This window comes from Pholis gunnellus, assembly GCF_910591455.1.
Source record: "Pholis gunnellus genome assembly, chromosome: 8".
NCBI classification, from domain to species: domain Eukaryota; kingdom Metazoa; phylum Chordata; class Actinopteri; order Perciformes; family Pholidae; genus Pholis; species Pholis gunnellus.
The window spans coordinates 8,269,201-8,285,831 of record NC_136534.1 but is presented as its reverse complement, the minus strand read 5'-3'; the positions used below and the strand labels follow the sequence as shown (position 1 = coordinate 8,285,831).

Here is a 16,631-nt window from a genome sequence, read left to right as displayed (position 1 = left end):
AAATGGAATATAAAATGTATTGTTTCGTTTTCATTAGTGTTTAATCACCTGAAACTAAGAATTGTTGTGTTTTCATTTGCTTAGAATAAGCCCTTCATAACTTCATAGGCTGCGGGTCCTCTTTGCGTAGTCCGTCGTGTTGTGCCGCCATGTTTCTACAGGAGCCCAGAACAGACGAACCGAACACTGGGCCTATCGAGTGACTTTCACACTTTTACGTTACCTGAAGGCTACTGTAGTTCTCCGACATGGTAACACCAGCCTCTGTCTACCTTCTGTCGGCCCTAGTAGTGTTATTATTGTAAGAGTGAGGCAAGCGTATGCGGCAACCTTCGGGTCAGAAAATAGAAGCCAGCGCCTTAAGCTTGCATTCTTTTTAATGGCCATTAGGGGGCAACTCCTGTTTGAATTATTTCCTGAGTGAACATTTTTAACATGAGTTTATGGTCTTAATCGCTAGTTTCAAGTCTTCTTCAATATAACATCATGTGAATTTAGTAAATTATGGTCCCATTTAGAGTAAAATAGATCAGAACGAAGGTATGTTTTAGGGCGTAGCTACCTTGTGATTGACAGTTCGCTACCACGGCATTGTCCGGTCTGGAAGTTATCCGTGTTTTTCACAACATAAACCCTTTCACAGTGTGTTTTCACTCTATGAAAGTTAATTGTAATAGTTTGGTTGCCTAAAAATGTCTTATTCAGGACTCTGTTGTACTTGTACAAACCAGTGAGTGATGTCACGGTGACTACGTCCACTTCTTATATACAGTCTGAGTCAACGGCGTTACCACAGTTTTGCACTAAATCCTACACACTCGCCCTTTAACATTAAAGCCCCATTTAGTTTAACTGCCTTTTTACAAGGTGGCAATGCTAACCACAGGTAACATTAGGGTATATCAATTCATTTTAAACCTGAATTATAACTAAATCAAAGTTTGTTGTAGGTTTTTGTGTACTGAAGGATGAATTGTGGACATGAATATTTAGGATTGATATGCCAGTACAGCTTGTGTGCACAGTGCTGACAGTAACATCTGACGACATGGCAAGAATATGTTGTATGAGTGACACAAAATCATTTTAAAAAATATGCCCAGTTTTAATAAGAGATGGTGCATTTTTTGGTTGTTTGTAAATTCATCAGTAGTGTGAGTAAAAGGAAAAAAAGAACATTTGCAATGCAAACTGCTAATCTGTTTGAAGCTTTTTCATCTAAACTTGGACGTGTTCAGTTACAGTTGCTGAGGTAGATTTTATACAAACAAGCAAACCCAGATGAAACACTGCCAACAGGTGCCATTTTGTGTGTCTTTATTGTGGACATGACATTACATCTTTTTGAAATGATGTACAAAAGTGTAACAGAACTGAGAATGGCTCAGACGAGGTAGAGCTTTCACATCGGTTGCTGGCATGAAAACTACACGGTATAAAAACAAAAACAACCCGGAAAAATCAAATTAAACAAACGCTCCTGTCTGCCTCTGTCCTCTAATCCTTTTTGAAGTGATAATAAATACAGATATCAACCAAATACATTTGGAATAATAATGTCTTCTAAGGTAAATTAATCATGAAGTTCACAACAAATAAAAAAAAAAAAGCAATACGGACACAAATAATACAACTTAAGAGGCATGATAAAAACCCAACCGAAAGAAAAGAACGACGCCTGCCAGCCCCTCTGGGAGGCCCAGCCATGACTAGCTACTGAACAAATCCTACAGTTTAGCAAAGAGAAAGACAATAAACACACTCTTACATCTTTATGAAAAATGAAGCACTGGTGCACCTATGCATTATCACACTTTCAATGAGGAAACAGAGCTAAAAAAGCTGTGGCACACAGCCGTCAAAGAACAAATCATTTGTCATTAATATCTATGGAATCATCCTGACAAAAAAGCCTCTAAACCAGAAATGACATTGAAGCGTGTTAGCTGGCACCATTAAAAAGACACTCTTAAAGAAACCTTAGCTAGAGTCGGACAAAATGAGAACGGTTAAAGCAGTAACCTAGCCTAAGTGCACTAGTAATGCCATTTGGTTTCTACCGCTGTATATAAGGGTTTGGTAAGAGTGGATTACAGATAAAACAGTTTATATATACAGTCACTCCTGCTTCATAGTTTTTCTAAGTCACACTTCGGAGTACAAATTCATAACTGAGGAGTTAATCTTAAAGGGAATTCTGTACAACATTGGTATTAGTACTACACTACCTCGAAGGCTAGAGTATCCGTTTCAAGTATTTTCACTACCCACACCTTCAATATACACAGTATTGTGTATTATTAGGCATATTCAAGCACACAACGTTGTATGCATAACTCAACAACCCACTGGTATAGCAACCATTTCATCATCATGGGAAAAACTGCTGAGGTCTCAGAATAGATGGGAAGTACAGTACTCTGTTTGCTCTGTAATCTTTAACTGTTTTGAAATTTGGATTTTTATGCTTATAAAAAAAAAAAGAATGTCTCCACAAGTTCCACTCTTGCTCTGTAAGTCTGAGCTGCTTTCAACTGCCCTGCTTTTCTTCCTCTTTTCCCCGGCGTGTCGAGGCCGTTGAGGAGAGAAAAAACCAAGCCCGGGACACGAACACAGCAAAGAACAGTCCCGGCTTCACATCAGCCTATGAACTTAAAAACAGGCTTTCATTGCAAAGGAGTACACAGGAGTTAGTCAACCTCTCATACAGTATGGAGAGGTTTGAAAAGAATGCACATACTCACGCATGAATGCGAAACTCTTTCACACACCTGTGTTAAGGCTGTGACGGCTCGACAATTCAATAGGCTTCAAAACGTCTCCATCTCGTCTTATCATACCTGAACTCCCTGGAAGCCTGACCTCCTGGCTGCTCTCTGTCTGTCTGTCTGTCTGTCTCTCTGACCTCCTCACTCTTTCCCTCCCAGAATGCAAATCTTCACATCGCCATTCAAGAAATTAGACCCGACAGTATGGTAGTCTGGCTCATTAGTGTGGTTAAATGCTTTGGTAACAAAATCAGCTCTGCGTCTCTGGTTGTTCGCTATGTCGGACGTGCATGCTGATACACAACGGACATGCTGAATTAATATGTCCACTTTATCCGTTCAAAGGAAGAGTTTGGGACATTTTGGGAAGTAAGATTGCTCATTTTCTTGCTGAGATTCCACTCTCATGCATGTGTCTCCATTAAATATACAAGCAAGCAGCCCGTTAGCTTAGCTTAGCTTAGCACAAAGATTGGTAACAGGGGTTAACAGCTAGCCTGGCCCTGAATTTCCATTCTCAAATTGTTTAATTTGAATAATTTTCAGAGATATTTCACTATTTTACAAGATTAGAAAAGTCACAAAGAACAAACCTAACATTGTGGAGCAGAAGTTTGTTTCTGAATCAGGTTACATTGATGCTGAGGTATGATGTGCTGCTGACAGGCATTTTAGCAAAGAGACTGGGTTGGTTTTGGTATCAAAGCGTTCATCACATAAAAACCAACAGGCCAAAGACTCAGTGTTGCCCTTTAGCGATATGAAATCAAGATGCTTCTTTGCTGGTTAACACTTGCAGAACCATATTCTCCTCTGCAAGCGCACAGGTTGGAGATCAATCTGTGCAATCCACAGCTGAGCCAGCGTCTTCCCGTCGTCCCCGCTGTTTTGAAGTCAAGTCGAACTCAAAGTCAGAAGTGTCGGGAGTCGGAAACACTCCTTAATGCGATGGAGTTATGGAGGAAAACTGCCTCCACTCAGTCCCTTCCTCTTAAATTGACAATAATTGAATGACCATAAAAATGGTACGCTCATTTATATAGGCTATTAAAAACGCACACTCTTTTTAATGAGCACTAAAGCAGACACCCCCATTAGCGTTCTCTCTCGCTCTCTCTCTTTAATCCTACCTCTCTCCAACTCTCTCTCTGTCCTTCTAATCATCCGCTACACAGCCTCAGAGTGGTCATTGCACTCCTAACATTTCACTGTGGAGTGGAGGGAAGTGAGTTTAACACACACGTGCATGCAGACACACACACACACACACACACACACACACACACACACACACACACACGCGCGCGCGCACGCAGGCAAATGCACGTCTTCATCTTCATGAACCCCGAGGAAAAATGAACTTGCAACGCGTCAATTGTCTGTTGAGGAATTGCAGAGCATCTTCTCTCTCATCTCATCTCTGATGATTGGTGTCCTGAGGAATGCACAAACTCTTATAGAATAAAGCTTTAAAAAAAAAAAAAAGAAAGGGAAAGAGGGAGGCAACTACAGCAGCCATGCAATGCAACAATCCTTGATTAAAACGCTAGCAGTTGCATTCAAGTTCAGTTTTTCTTTGCTTTTCTTGTAAAGCTGCGCGAGGCAACGTCACGTGTTGGTACCTCCGAAATGGCAGCAAGAGGTAACTCTTTGAATTTTGAGGGCTTCCATTTTCAGAAATCCTTGCTGAAAATCCTTTAAGGTGATGTAAACTACACACAATCGGCTTAATTTTGCCAACCTTCAAACTAAAGAAGCAAAAGATCAATCAGCTTTCGCGCCGAGGACACAACTTTATATTTCACTCTTCACCTGTGTGCACACCCGACACCTACATTTCTAACTGCTGAACTTCACCAGAAATTCTTCCTCTTAGTAAATAAGACACTCTTCTCTGCCCGCAGCCCCACATTGTGATTTTAAAATGGCCTAGCACTGCTGTATTTAGCTTCTTATTAAAAAGAAGAACACAAATGTCCAAAACTACAAGAGCCTTCATTGTAGAAAATTCTTCAAAGGACATTAAAGGATGATGGGCGAAGAGGAGAGGCTCAAAAAGTCTATCATGAGTCTTGGGTCCTACTTCCAGTCCTCTGATTTTTAGGAATGGCCGATAATGTTTTTCTAGGATGTGCGATTCCCTGACTAGTCTGGTCCCAAGTCCGGATCCTGGTCTATCAAGTGGTCTCTACTGCTGTTGCTGTTGTTGTGGCATTGGTGAGTGTTTGGCAGCCAGCGGTTCTTGCTCCTCCTGGCTCAGTAACAAGCTCCTTGTGTCTGGGTACTGGCTGTTGTCAAAAGGCATATGGTGGACACTCTGGACGTGCGTCTTTAGGTTCCCTTTCTGTGATGCTCGGTATGGGCAGAGCTGGCAGCAGAATGGCCTCTCCCCTGAGGAACACACACAGTAAGTTCAAAAGTCAGGCAGAGGCCAGAGAGGACGTCATACATGGGATTAGGAGAGGACAAGGCTTTTTAGAGAGTTTTGAATATACAGGGGATTAAACGAGACACAACGATGTAAGCCACGGATGAGACTCACTGGAGTGCAAAAAAACAAGATGGACAAGCAAGCAAACACACAGACAAACATAGACACATGGTGGCATTCAACTAGAAATAGAGGAATATTATGCAGGTCGAGAGTAGCATTCACATTACATTTGTTACACCTAATTTCACTTAAAAAGTTAACTTTGCTTCTTTTGTGCTGCATGCCGACCCAGATGGACAAACTATTCCTTTCTCGTTCCTGCCATCTGGAGAAGTGTGCCACACATCCCCTGTCTGAACAGTCCTAATGTCGTCTCCATGTATTTTTCCTCAATCACCCGGACCACCCTGTGGCCCCACACACCCTTCCAAACACACTCGGCACACACCCCGTACTCTCTCTTCTAATTAGACTGACCTACAACGGCACAGACACCTCTGCAAAAATATTTTAAAAAACTCAGCAGCACACACCTGAACAAAACAAATGAGATTGCCATTTAATTGCACCTAATTATCATTTTGATAAATGGAAGAGTATCAAAGCGGGAAAACAAATGACTCCCCGTGCCCCTCCCGCACCCTTCTCCCTGAAGAAGAAACAGGGAAATATAGCTGTTATCATACATCATCAGAAACACAACGGAGAGAAGGAAGAGGAGGGGGTTGGCGGGGTAGGGGGGGTTGAGGAAGAGAGAGATAAAAACAAAAAAAGGTATAATTAATCACACAAAATTCAAAATTCCAAAAAAAAAAAGAAAACAGCTGGAGAGACGGCGAGGGCGAGACGTGAGAAGAAAGCGAGAACCTCCACGACATCGTCCTGCGAGGAAACATCGCTGACGGGACCGGTGCACTACATTATAATAAAGGTTATCGTCACCGTAAAGCAGCGTCAACACTACATCTAATTGGACCCCTCTGCCGCGCCTGCTCCCATCATTCATCGCGTGCTGTAAATCTGAGTCCTATGTGGGTGTGTGTGTGTGTGTGTGTGTGTGATTAATTAAGATGGAGGTGCAGCGTGTAGAACCCGGCTCTCTCCGAATGTCAGAGCAGAACAGATTTACTCCCCGGCTCCTCCTCTGTCTCGATGACTGACTCTAACAACTCTTTAAAGACATTAAAGCAACTACAGGGAATGTCTTTCTTTAAGTTTCTTACATGTTTGTGCTAAAACCCATTTACACTTTTCTGGTCCCTAATAGGGACGACTAGCTTTAAGTGACATTTACAAGCATCTGGTGACTTTTCCTCACCTACTAAAATAACCGATAACCCTTCAAGTGTAATTAAGACCAAAAATGAAGTTTTCTTTCTTTTTTTTTCAATGACTCTTCTACGGTGTGTATACTGGATACACACACTAATGTCAGGTGTGATCCAGCAGCATATGAGAATGCCAGGTGTTAATGCCAGGTGCAGAGAGTGCCACATGTGTTACTGTTACACATGAAAAAAACGAAACAGAAAACGCTCACAAAAGGATGGGGGGTGCGGGATTGACACAGACACACATGCGGAGGTGAGACATTTAAGAATACGAAACATGCAGAAGCGATGAGGGGGCCCAGTGGTTAGCCATCGTGCCACATACTTGTTTGGGAGCCTCAGAAGCGGTGGTGTGAGCGTCAGTACCTCTGTGGAGTCCGTTAAAATCAAACCCAACTGTTGACGGGAGAAGGAGGGTGGGGGGGAAGGGGGGGTGGGGGAGGAAAAGGAGGTGGAGGGGAGGAAGGGGAGGAGGGCATTCGGTTAAAAGCTCTACCAGATCCACACAAGCATTTTTATTTCTCCTTGCACCGCCACCGCCACCGCCACCAACCCCCCCCCGCCCCGCACACACTAGCGTTTGCCACCAGCACCCTTGCTAATAGAGGGGAGCTGGCAGTGATGATGGTGGTGGTGATGATGATGATGGCGGCGATGATGGTGATGGAACCTGGTGGAGGCAAGTCAGTGATTTAATATGACGCATGTTAATAGGGGCCTCGGGGTGGCTGGCCTTTTCTGCGTGTGCACGTCCATGCTGAAGACAACCGTCGGTGACAACATTAATTACAGCTTCTGCAAGTGTTTACAGACCCTATGCATGGGCGTGTGTGTGTGTGTGTGTGTGTGTGTGTGTGTGTGTGTGTGTGTGTGTGTGTGTGTGTGTGTGTCTGTGTGTGTTTAGAGCAGGGCTTGGGGGGAAGCTGAGCGCTGCATCACTTACCATTTGGCCTCTGTCACTTAGAATCACTGGCTGTGCCACATATCATTCACACTCTCTATAAAGAAGCTACTTATCTCATTGTCTACTGTGATCACTGCCGGGACCGCTTGATGGACATGACAGCACGGGAGAGGGAAGAGGAGGAGGAGGAGGAGGAGGAGGAGGAAGGGGGAATTGAAGAGGAAGGAAGGTAGACAAATGGGAGAGGAGAGGAGACAAAAGTGAGAAGGACAGGCGAGAGGAGAAAAGGTGAGATGAGAGGAAAGAATTAAGGAAAAGGGGAGAGAAATAGGGGAGGAGAGACCGAATAGGTGGGTAGAAAAGAACAAGTGAGATGAGACAGGAGAGGAAAGAACAGGTGAGCAGAATGAATGACGGGAAACAGGAGAGGAAGAGGAGAAAAGATGAAATGAAAGAGGAAGAGGACAGGAGGAACGGTGGGATAAGAGGAAACAAGCGATGGGAGGAAAAAATAAGAGGAGAAGAAATTAAAGTGCACTAAGGAAAAGTAAACAGGAAATGGAGAAAGTGGAGGAAAAGGCAGGATGTCTAAATCGAGCTGTTTCGTAAATGGCGTCGGGACGCATGCAAATATTCATAAGGTTGGCGTGGACAAATGCTGTTCTGCTTCATTAGAATGCGCAATTCCATCTCTCTAATTGACATGTGATTAATAATGTATACAATTTGTCACAGGTCAGTATCCGGAGCAAATCATGTTTCAGTTTAAAAAATAGAGACAGCTGCCCAGCCCAGGGCAGGTGAAGGGACTCACAGACTGGCTGTCACACTCAACTGAACAAAAAAAGATCTGTTTTGATTTATTTTGGAGAATGCAGGGACGCAGCGGACGTATGGAGAGTCGGACGATGAAATATCGTCGAGAATGTGAATCCCCATGCATATATTCTCTATATCTCATGTGAGTGTTTCTGGGTGAATGAATAGCGGCGAGGGGGATGATGAATGATGTGCGTGCACAGGTGGCGCGGGAATGACTGCTGACGGAGTGGCCAAAAATGTGGATGCTCCACAGGACTGTTCTTACGTACGGTATGCTAAATTGTCATTGCTGTTTCTCGTTCGCTGAGGTTGTTCGTCTATGTCTGTCATACCTTGCCCTTTTAAATATTTCTACATCTTTTGTGACTCTTGCTGTTTGTGTGGGGGGGGGGGGGGGGTTACTGCATGTGTTGACATTGAAAGCTAATGTTAAAGGACTCAATTGGTCTGTTTGGGGATGCTAATTTTGGTGTTTTGTCACCTTAGTCACATGTGCACGCTCATTTTGTGGGTTGCTGCTTAAATACTTTTCTACACATTGGGCTTTAATAAGGTCAGAAGAAAAGGAAAGAATACGTCAAAGGGAATTGCTTGATTTTGCAATTATTATTATGATTATTTACATACAGGGGAGTCTACGTGATCCCAAAAATGAGGAGGTAAGGCCGATTTCAACAAAGCACAAGGGTTTAAAGTTGTGATTTAGAACGCATTTTTGTGAGGTGTTTCCATTAATTCCATCGAGCTTCCGGAAGTACGCGTACGTATGTAATCTGTGTTCCTGTGAGTGTGTTTGTGTGTCACCGTCTTGTGGCTGTATTTACCTGTATGGGATCTCATATGCGTACGCAGGTGGCTGGGCTGACTGAAACTCTTCCCGCACTCATGGCAGAAATACTGTCCCTGCCGCATCAGAGACCTCAGCATCCCTGATCACACACACACACACACACACACACACACACACACACACAGAGAGAAACATACGATTAAACAAGGTACCACAGAGCAAATCTCAGTACAGTTCAATCACAGGTTCGTTATAACAGTGGTCAAAACAGATATGGATCAAATGCATGGTGTGTAGAGTCAGCTGATACAGCTGTGTTATGATAGTTCTAGAAGTTATCCAATTTAAATCACATTTTTTTTACCGTTTCATTAGAGTTTCATAAGTCTGAAAATGAGAATGGTATCCTGTATATATGTGTGATGAAAAATTCCCACAATAGAACAAAAAAAAGTAGTGCTCATGTTGTGTACAATACTGTTCTGCAAACAATACCACAATGCAATTTGTCACATTTTATAGATGACATACTTACTGTTCCTGTCATGATTCATACTATAGAGTAAAGTACTGAGCGTCTATTCTTTAAACACTGGTGAGTTAAAGCAACCTTTGAATATTATTCCATATCAGTATTTCGTTCTTGCCACACCCATTTCTATTTCAGCAGATCATATTTTGCCAATATTTTTACGGAAAATGTAAAGAAAAGGTACATGTTCACATTTTAAAGGCTCGTGTGTGCTTTGTATTCCTGTGTGATATTTCACATGTGACTTTTTCTCAGAGGAGCGGTGGGAAAAAGGTGGACATCAGCAACAGTTTATTCCGAGGCGGAAGCCGCTTTCAGATTGAATGACGCCGTAAAGGTCAGTAATGGGCAGAAAGTGAGTGGGTGTACGTGTAAGCTCAGAGCCTGGCTGCAGCGGTGGAGGTGGGTAGCGTCAGTAGTGGACTCGCGCATGCAGGCATCATTAGTATGTCTAATGTGTCATTATGAGCGGCTAGCTCCAGGGGCTGGACTGCAGCTGTCACACAGCATCATCTCAGAGGCTGACAGCCAGACACACACACACACACTGCATAAATTACAGGCAATTAAAACGCCCCGGCTGTGATGTGCCCGCTCCGCTGCCCGTGTGTCACATGTCAGGTGTGTGTGTGTGTGTGTTTTAAGAGTTGTATGTGCGCGTGTGTTTGGTCCGAGGGAGGAAAGTGAGGCATGGACTGGCTACACACACACACGCACGCACACGCGCACACACACACACACACACTCATAATGACACAATGACACTGCCATTACATGCACAAGTCCGATTTACATGTTAATGGCCTTAAATGGCAAAAGAAACTTGTTGAATTTTGATGACTTCAAATCTCGTAAATCCTGTCACCAGACATGACACGTGTAAATGAGAAATCCGGAATGTTTTTCTTTCAGTCGGTCTCCTAGTGGAGGTGGGGAAAAGGTGACATCGTTGTTGATAAGTTGCTTTACTTTCTTGGCCTCTCAGTATTCATGCAAACCTTTAAATGTTCTTGAAGCTTGCTCTCCAGTGTTCATAGCGGATACAACAATGCAAACTGGATGAATTTACCATCCAGTATTATTGCAACAATTCACTGAAGTTATGAACTTATTTTAACTGAATTTTAAATTAATATCATGACACTCACGTGTTATCAAAACCTCCTCAAATTAACTGTATACCTGGGCACACCTTGCACGTCTTGTTTCAATGCTTTAACGCTTAACAAGAACATCATTATGTTAATTGCAGGTAAACAAATTAAATGTAAAAATAGAGCTAAACCAATACATCAGCAGGCCCATATATATCAGCCGATATTAGCTTATTGAAGATATACTGTTATCAATGTATGTATTGTGTCAGACGATGACAAAAAACGCAAGCTAGGTTCGAGGTCATTTTGAAACGGTTTTGTCATTTCATAGTTTGTCCACTAGAGAGCACATCCATGTTGATTTTGAACATTTTAATTCAAAGAGATCCGTATTAGATTGTATATTGTCTATATAAAAAAAATACTGTTGACTGATATATCATTATCCGATTCTTTTAACTCCCAAGTATCAGTGTCAGTATCGTCCAGTCAATCATGTTTTACTTTACATCAAGACCGATTTAAAAACAACTAAAAAAGGCAAAAACCAAATGATATCTCACTCAACACAGTCAGTAAAAGTTCTGAAACTTGAATGAGGCAGTATGAGAAAAATCCCACCAGGAAGTTAATTGTTTAGGAACATGAAGCCCGACTGTGTTTCATAAAGCAGACAAAAGGCATACTGAGTTCAGCAAATAAACATGGTGTTACCTGGTGAGGAAAGCGGAAGGACTGTATTTAAAATATTACATTTTATAACTCAGATAACAATTGAGGGACCTGTCGGTCATGTTATAATCATGTTTTCAGGTGTGTGTGTGTGTGTGTGTGTGTGTGTGTGTGTGTGTGTGTGTGTGTGTGAGTATGGTCAGAGCAGCTGGAGAAAGAAGGTTTTAGGTTCAAAGATAGTTGGATCCATTTCATGTCATTGCGACCACTACCAATACACACACTCATGCACAGAAACACACACACACACACACACACACACACACACACGTACACGTGCACTCCTGTGACCTCTCCTGCTGACAGATAACAGGCCTGGGGGTTTGGTGGTGCTTTCGGTGAGGGGGATTCCTACGGCATCATCAACACCCACAGCATTAATGCTGGGCATATACCTGGGCAGTGCCCAACAGTTGTGTGCATGCTTGTGTGGGTGGAAAGTGCTGGTGATTGGAGGGACACAGCAGGACAGGGAGGACAGGGAGGACAGGGAGGCGGAGGAGGTGACAGAGAGTGTCTCTGGCAGCCCGACTGCTGGCCTCTGGATACTCTACTTCTACTCTGGGCCGCCAGCCCTTCTCACTGATGCACTAATGAAAGACAAGACAGAGCTGGACGGAAAACACAAGCAGACACACACACACACACACACACACACACACACACACACACACACACACACACACTCGTACACATATTACAGGGAGAAATGGGAGAAAGACTCAGTTGCTCAAAAAAAGGTCACTTTATAGCATGTGACTCAAAGGGCTAAGGCGGATCGTGACGATATGCGCCTGGACGGGTGACAGCGATGTCACGCGTCTGCTCTGGGGCTGTTGTCTTTGACCTCTGGCTCCATACAGCCCCACTTGACCTTAGAGACACAACCGAAAATGGGCAAATAATACGCGTGTTCGGTAATGACCATTTCCAAAGCAGCTGGTGGGGTAATTATTCTGTCTCATCTCTCTCTTTGCCTCTTATTTTTCCTCTCTCTCGCTCCGTTTTCGCCTCCCTCCATTCGCATCTGTGCGAGTCTCTCGTCAGGCAGAGCCGTGACCTAAACAGTTTGTGACAGCTTTCTGGGAGAGTGGAGCTGGAGACCAGGCATGCCTCGCAGACCTGAGAGTAGCAAAGGTTCTCTCACGTCTCTCACATGAAATTAAAAAAAGCGAAACACACACACACACACACACACAAACACTCATTTTGCATCTCAAAACCCAAGCACATATGGACACACATGCACGGACACACATGCTGCCCCAGATACATCACATCCCACCAACATGTAAAGCAAACGGTTGCGTGCCCATTTAATGGATCTCCTCTTCATTATTCAAAAAGCTTGTCAGAATCGAGCAGTACATGTGTCCGTCAATCACTTTCTGCCAGATGGCGAGTTAGTGTGAGAGAGGGAGTCGGCATGTGTTAGAGAGGATAAATACACATGCTTAATTGAATATGGCTCATACGTTTTGGATCTATGTTCTACTGCGGGTGTCTTTTCCTGGTTTAGCCTGTTTGATTTAGGTAATTTTACTCATGGCAGCTCAAAACCAAATGCTAAGTGACTGGAAAACATGTCTCCTCAACTCCTGACATTTGGCATTTTCTCCAAAGCAAAGATCCTCTGGGCATTTTGAACGTGAGCTGGTGACGATTTAACAGGACTTTCTCCTATTCCCAACGATGGTATTACAAGGACGTCAACAAAAAAACACACAATTTGGGTTTTCTGCACAATTTTTCACATGTATATAAATCAACGAATTGAACAATAATTGTAATTGCTCCCTACCAGTGGGATCCATCAGTGCATTGGCTGCACCCCAGCGGTGGTAGAGGGACGCCAGCTCGTGGGGGTTGTAGTTTTTGAGAAAGCCGAGGATGTCAGTTGGCATCTCTGGTGTCTCCGCGATTGGCTCCTGCTTCACATCCCCACGAGCCTCGGAAGGCAAAGACGTAGAGAAGGAGGAGGAGGACGAGGAAGAATTCACCAGGGTGCCCCCGTGTGCCTGGGAGGCTCCGTAGTTGTGTCCTGCTGTAGAGCTATGGGTGATGGTGCTGGGCCTCGTCGCGTTAGCCCGGCCCTGGCCGTGGGAGTTGGAAAGCGGCTGGTGAGGGGAACCCCGAGCTCGGCTGTACTCTGCTAGGCCGTGTTTGCTGGACAGCATGAAGCCCAGGCCCTCTTGGGGCATCAAGAAGCGGTCAGCAATCCGGGACGCAGTAGCAGAGCTGGGGCTTGTGGCTGAGGAACGTGAGAGGGCGCCAGTGCTCTTCTCCATGGAGCTGGAGGAAGACGATGGGCCTCCCCGAGGGTACATATCCGTTTTGTGTCTGAAGCGAGACTGATGACTCTGGTCCTCCGTGTGCCTGACGCTGCTGCTGCTGCTGCTGCTGCTGCTATTGCTGCTATTGCTGCTGCTGCCTGGCCGGACTGGGACTTTCCCAGCTTGGGTGCCTGAGGTGGATGAGGAGCCCCTGGAGAACGAGGAGGATGGGGTAGAGGAGGATGATGATGATGGCATGGCTGCCTGACTGGCGGGCCTGCTCTTCTTCAGAACCTCGCTGGAGTTGGTTGGGGGCCGGGTACGTTGGGCACGCATCAGTGGAGGCAGCGGTGGGCATTCCTTCCCCTCCAGGACTGGCGGGGGACCAGTGCGTCTCCTGGAGGATAACGAGTTGTCCCTGGAGCCCTTGGAGCTGTTTTTCAGGGCCCATTTAGGCGCAAGATTGGAGCTGCTGCTGTTGATGCGGTGAGCCACGGTCTGGTGCATCCAGAGCACCTCTGGGTAGCGGGTGGAGTGGGAGCAGAAGGAGCACTTGTGGCTTGGGAGGCTCTTCCTGTCCTGGGTTAGGGTGGCGATGCCCCTGCAGCCCTCAGCCCTCACACACAGATCCACGGGAGTCAGGCTGGGATTGAGCGGGGAGGATCGAGCTGAAAGGTAAGCAGGGGGGGACGCAGAGTTGCTCAGCCCCTGTAGAAGAGCTCTCTTCAGCTTAGGATAACCACTTGGGGTGCCTCTGTCCGAGCTGGAGCCGGGGCTGGGAATGGGGCTGGGTCTGTCTCTGGGGGCAGCCGGGTGTTGGACACGAACATGAGTCAAATAGGCCTGCAACTCTGAGGCGACAAAGTCACAAAGGCTGCAGATGTAAGGCTTCTCATCTGCAGGGAAAAGGAAAGACAACAGAAGGGTCAATGACGGCAACGAAAATGATCCACATCATGCTCTTCTCTACTGCCAGCTATAAATCGGAGTTCATTACTCCAGCTCACTGTGCCAGATTCATATTGTTCCATCCAGATGTAGGTTTGCTGAACAGCCACCAGGCTGCAGTATTGGCCAGTATTTCCATATCTCTCCTCCTTTGATTTTACATCACAACAGTATCCTGAAATAAAACTATTACTTCTACTATTACAAGCACAATAAACATATCAACGGAAGAATAAACAATGAATAATTATATCCATCATCAATTAGATATTGTTTTAAGGATTTGATATTTGTTCAATGATTCATAATGATGCTGTAATAGTTGGCGCTGCTGTGAAGGTTGTTATGTTCAGATGTCTCAGAGAGGTGTTGATTCATCACTATGGTAATGGTTGGTAATGTATTATGGTCCATATGGTGCGAGACAATTACACCGTGATATCAAACAGCACAGTAGAGTTGAATCAACACAGTCTGAACAAATGAAACAACTGGGAGGTTATAAAGCTGATTACGTTGGTTTAATCATTGTAAAGAATTCATTGTTTACTAATATTGCTTCCTGATTTGTGAAGTGCAGCTCTATGAATTCCCCACAAGATGGCGTGTGTGACCAGTCTTTCTTTACAAGTGTTACATTTCAGAAAATTAAGAGAATAAAGTAGCAAATAACAATAGGTATTGTGGTAGTAGAAGACGTTGTATTCATAGTGAAAGGTTATTAAATGTAAAGTAATCCCCCAAGTTTAAAATCAGAGGTTTTGAACATAAACCCTTAAATTAGCCAGAGTCTGGGTCATTCTATCATCTTCCACGCGCATACATGCACACCCTCCAACAGATCAGATTCTGTAAGTATCACATTATAGTACTCCCCACTCCTCCTCTTGTTCACAATAACACCAGTAACATGCCATCTGTTTTTCATTTGGCTTCCTGTTGGCAGCACTAGCCAACACACACAGCTCAAACTCTGCCAAGGTGAAGCCCTGGTGCTGGCCAGTTCTAGTGGGGAGGCTAGTTAGACCGGTGTGGCCTGTTTATCAGGCCGCTATCTGTCTTTTGTTATTTAGTTATTGAAAAAGTCAAAGAATTGAATAACCTGATCATAAATAGCTTCACACGCAAAATATATTTATTGCTCTTCCATAGAAAGTCCGATCCTGAATCAGAACTGATTTGTCGATCTAGCTGGTATGTGCCTGCACACTGTCACTTATCATCTACATTCCCAAAAAGTACAGCTGTAAGGGAACATCAGAGTATTCGCAACTATAGAGCGTCCTCTGAGTGTCTCTTTCCCAATTGCCTGCCTCCCTCTCCATCGGGAGGTGACTCTATAAATAACCAATCCCTCAGACGTCGGCCAGCCTGGCTGGCTCAATGGTAAGAAGAGCGGATGAGTGACAGTGGAAGTGTCACAGGAGGTAACCTTAGAGATTAGGAAAGAGTCAGAGGGGGACAGGGAGAGAAAGGATGGACGGATGGACAGAAGCCATCTCGACAAGAACACTCGTCTGGTAAACACTGAATTCTATAAAACGTATACATGGGCTGGCTTTGTCACAAATATAAATACATTTCATCTCATTTTACAATGTCACTTGACATTGCAGGTTTTGTATCTGATACATTTTGTATACAGTGTATATGTTGAGCTGAACAGATCCTGTGTCCCTGCATGCAATTTCTAAAATCAGACACCAGGGTGCATGTGGGTTGGGAGAGAGTGAATTATATACAGTATATGCATTATTATAAGTTAACTGCTGGAGTACAGGACTATTATAATGCTTCATAACTAATAATTGGTTGTTATACCAAAAAAAACAAGCAAAGGGAACATGCAGACAGATTTTCATGGCAAAGACATAAAAAAGGAGAGCAAAAGAGATATTCATGCACAGATAAGGGGGGGTGAGGGGAGTTTCCTGAGACAGGAAGACCTGAAATAGCACACAGCTCGATCAGGCCCGAAGAAATGTTGCTGCTATTTTTGA

The 16,631-nt window shown here is 44.3% G+C and overlaps 1 protein-coding gene across 2 annotated transcripts in view; it reads right to left on the bottom strand.

Annotated features, from left to right (window-relative positions):
• Positions 1-1,300: 1,300 nt before the first annotated feature.
• LOC306699615 (zinc finger protein 516-like) overlaps positions 1,301-16,631 on the bottom strand; it is a 44,881-nt gene continuing 29,550 nt past the window's right edge. The window contains exons 3-6 of one of the 2 annotated variants that reach the window (XR_013767175.1): positions 13,212-14,579; positions 9,084-9,188; positions 6,859-7,203; positions 5,042-5,159 (exon numbers count right to left, since the gene is read on the bottom strand). Coding sequence is in view for 1 of the 2 variants with exons in the window: in XM_079164274.1 (XP_079020400.1) it covers positions 4,957-5,159; positions 9,084-9,188; positions 13,212-14,579 (1,676 nt within the window). In the remaining variant the exon portion in view is untranslated. Of the gene's footprint in view, positions 5,160-6,858; positions 7,204-9,083; positions 9,189-13,211; positions 14,580-16,631 lie in introns of both variants that reach the window. The other variant, XM_079164274.1, reaches the window with a different exon arrangement.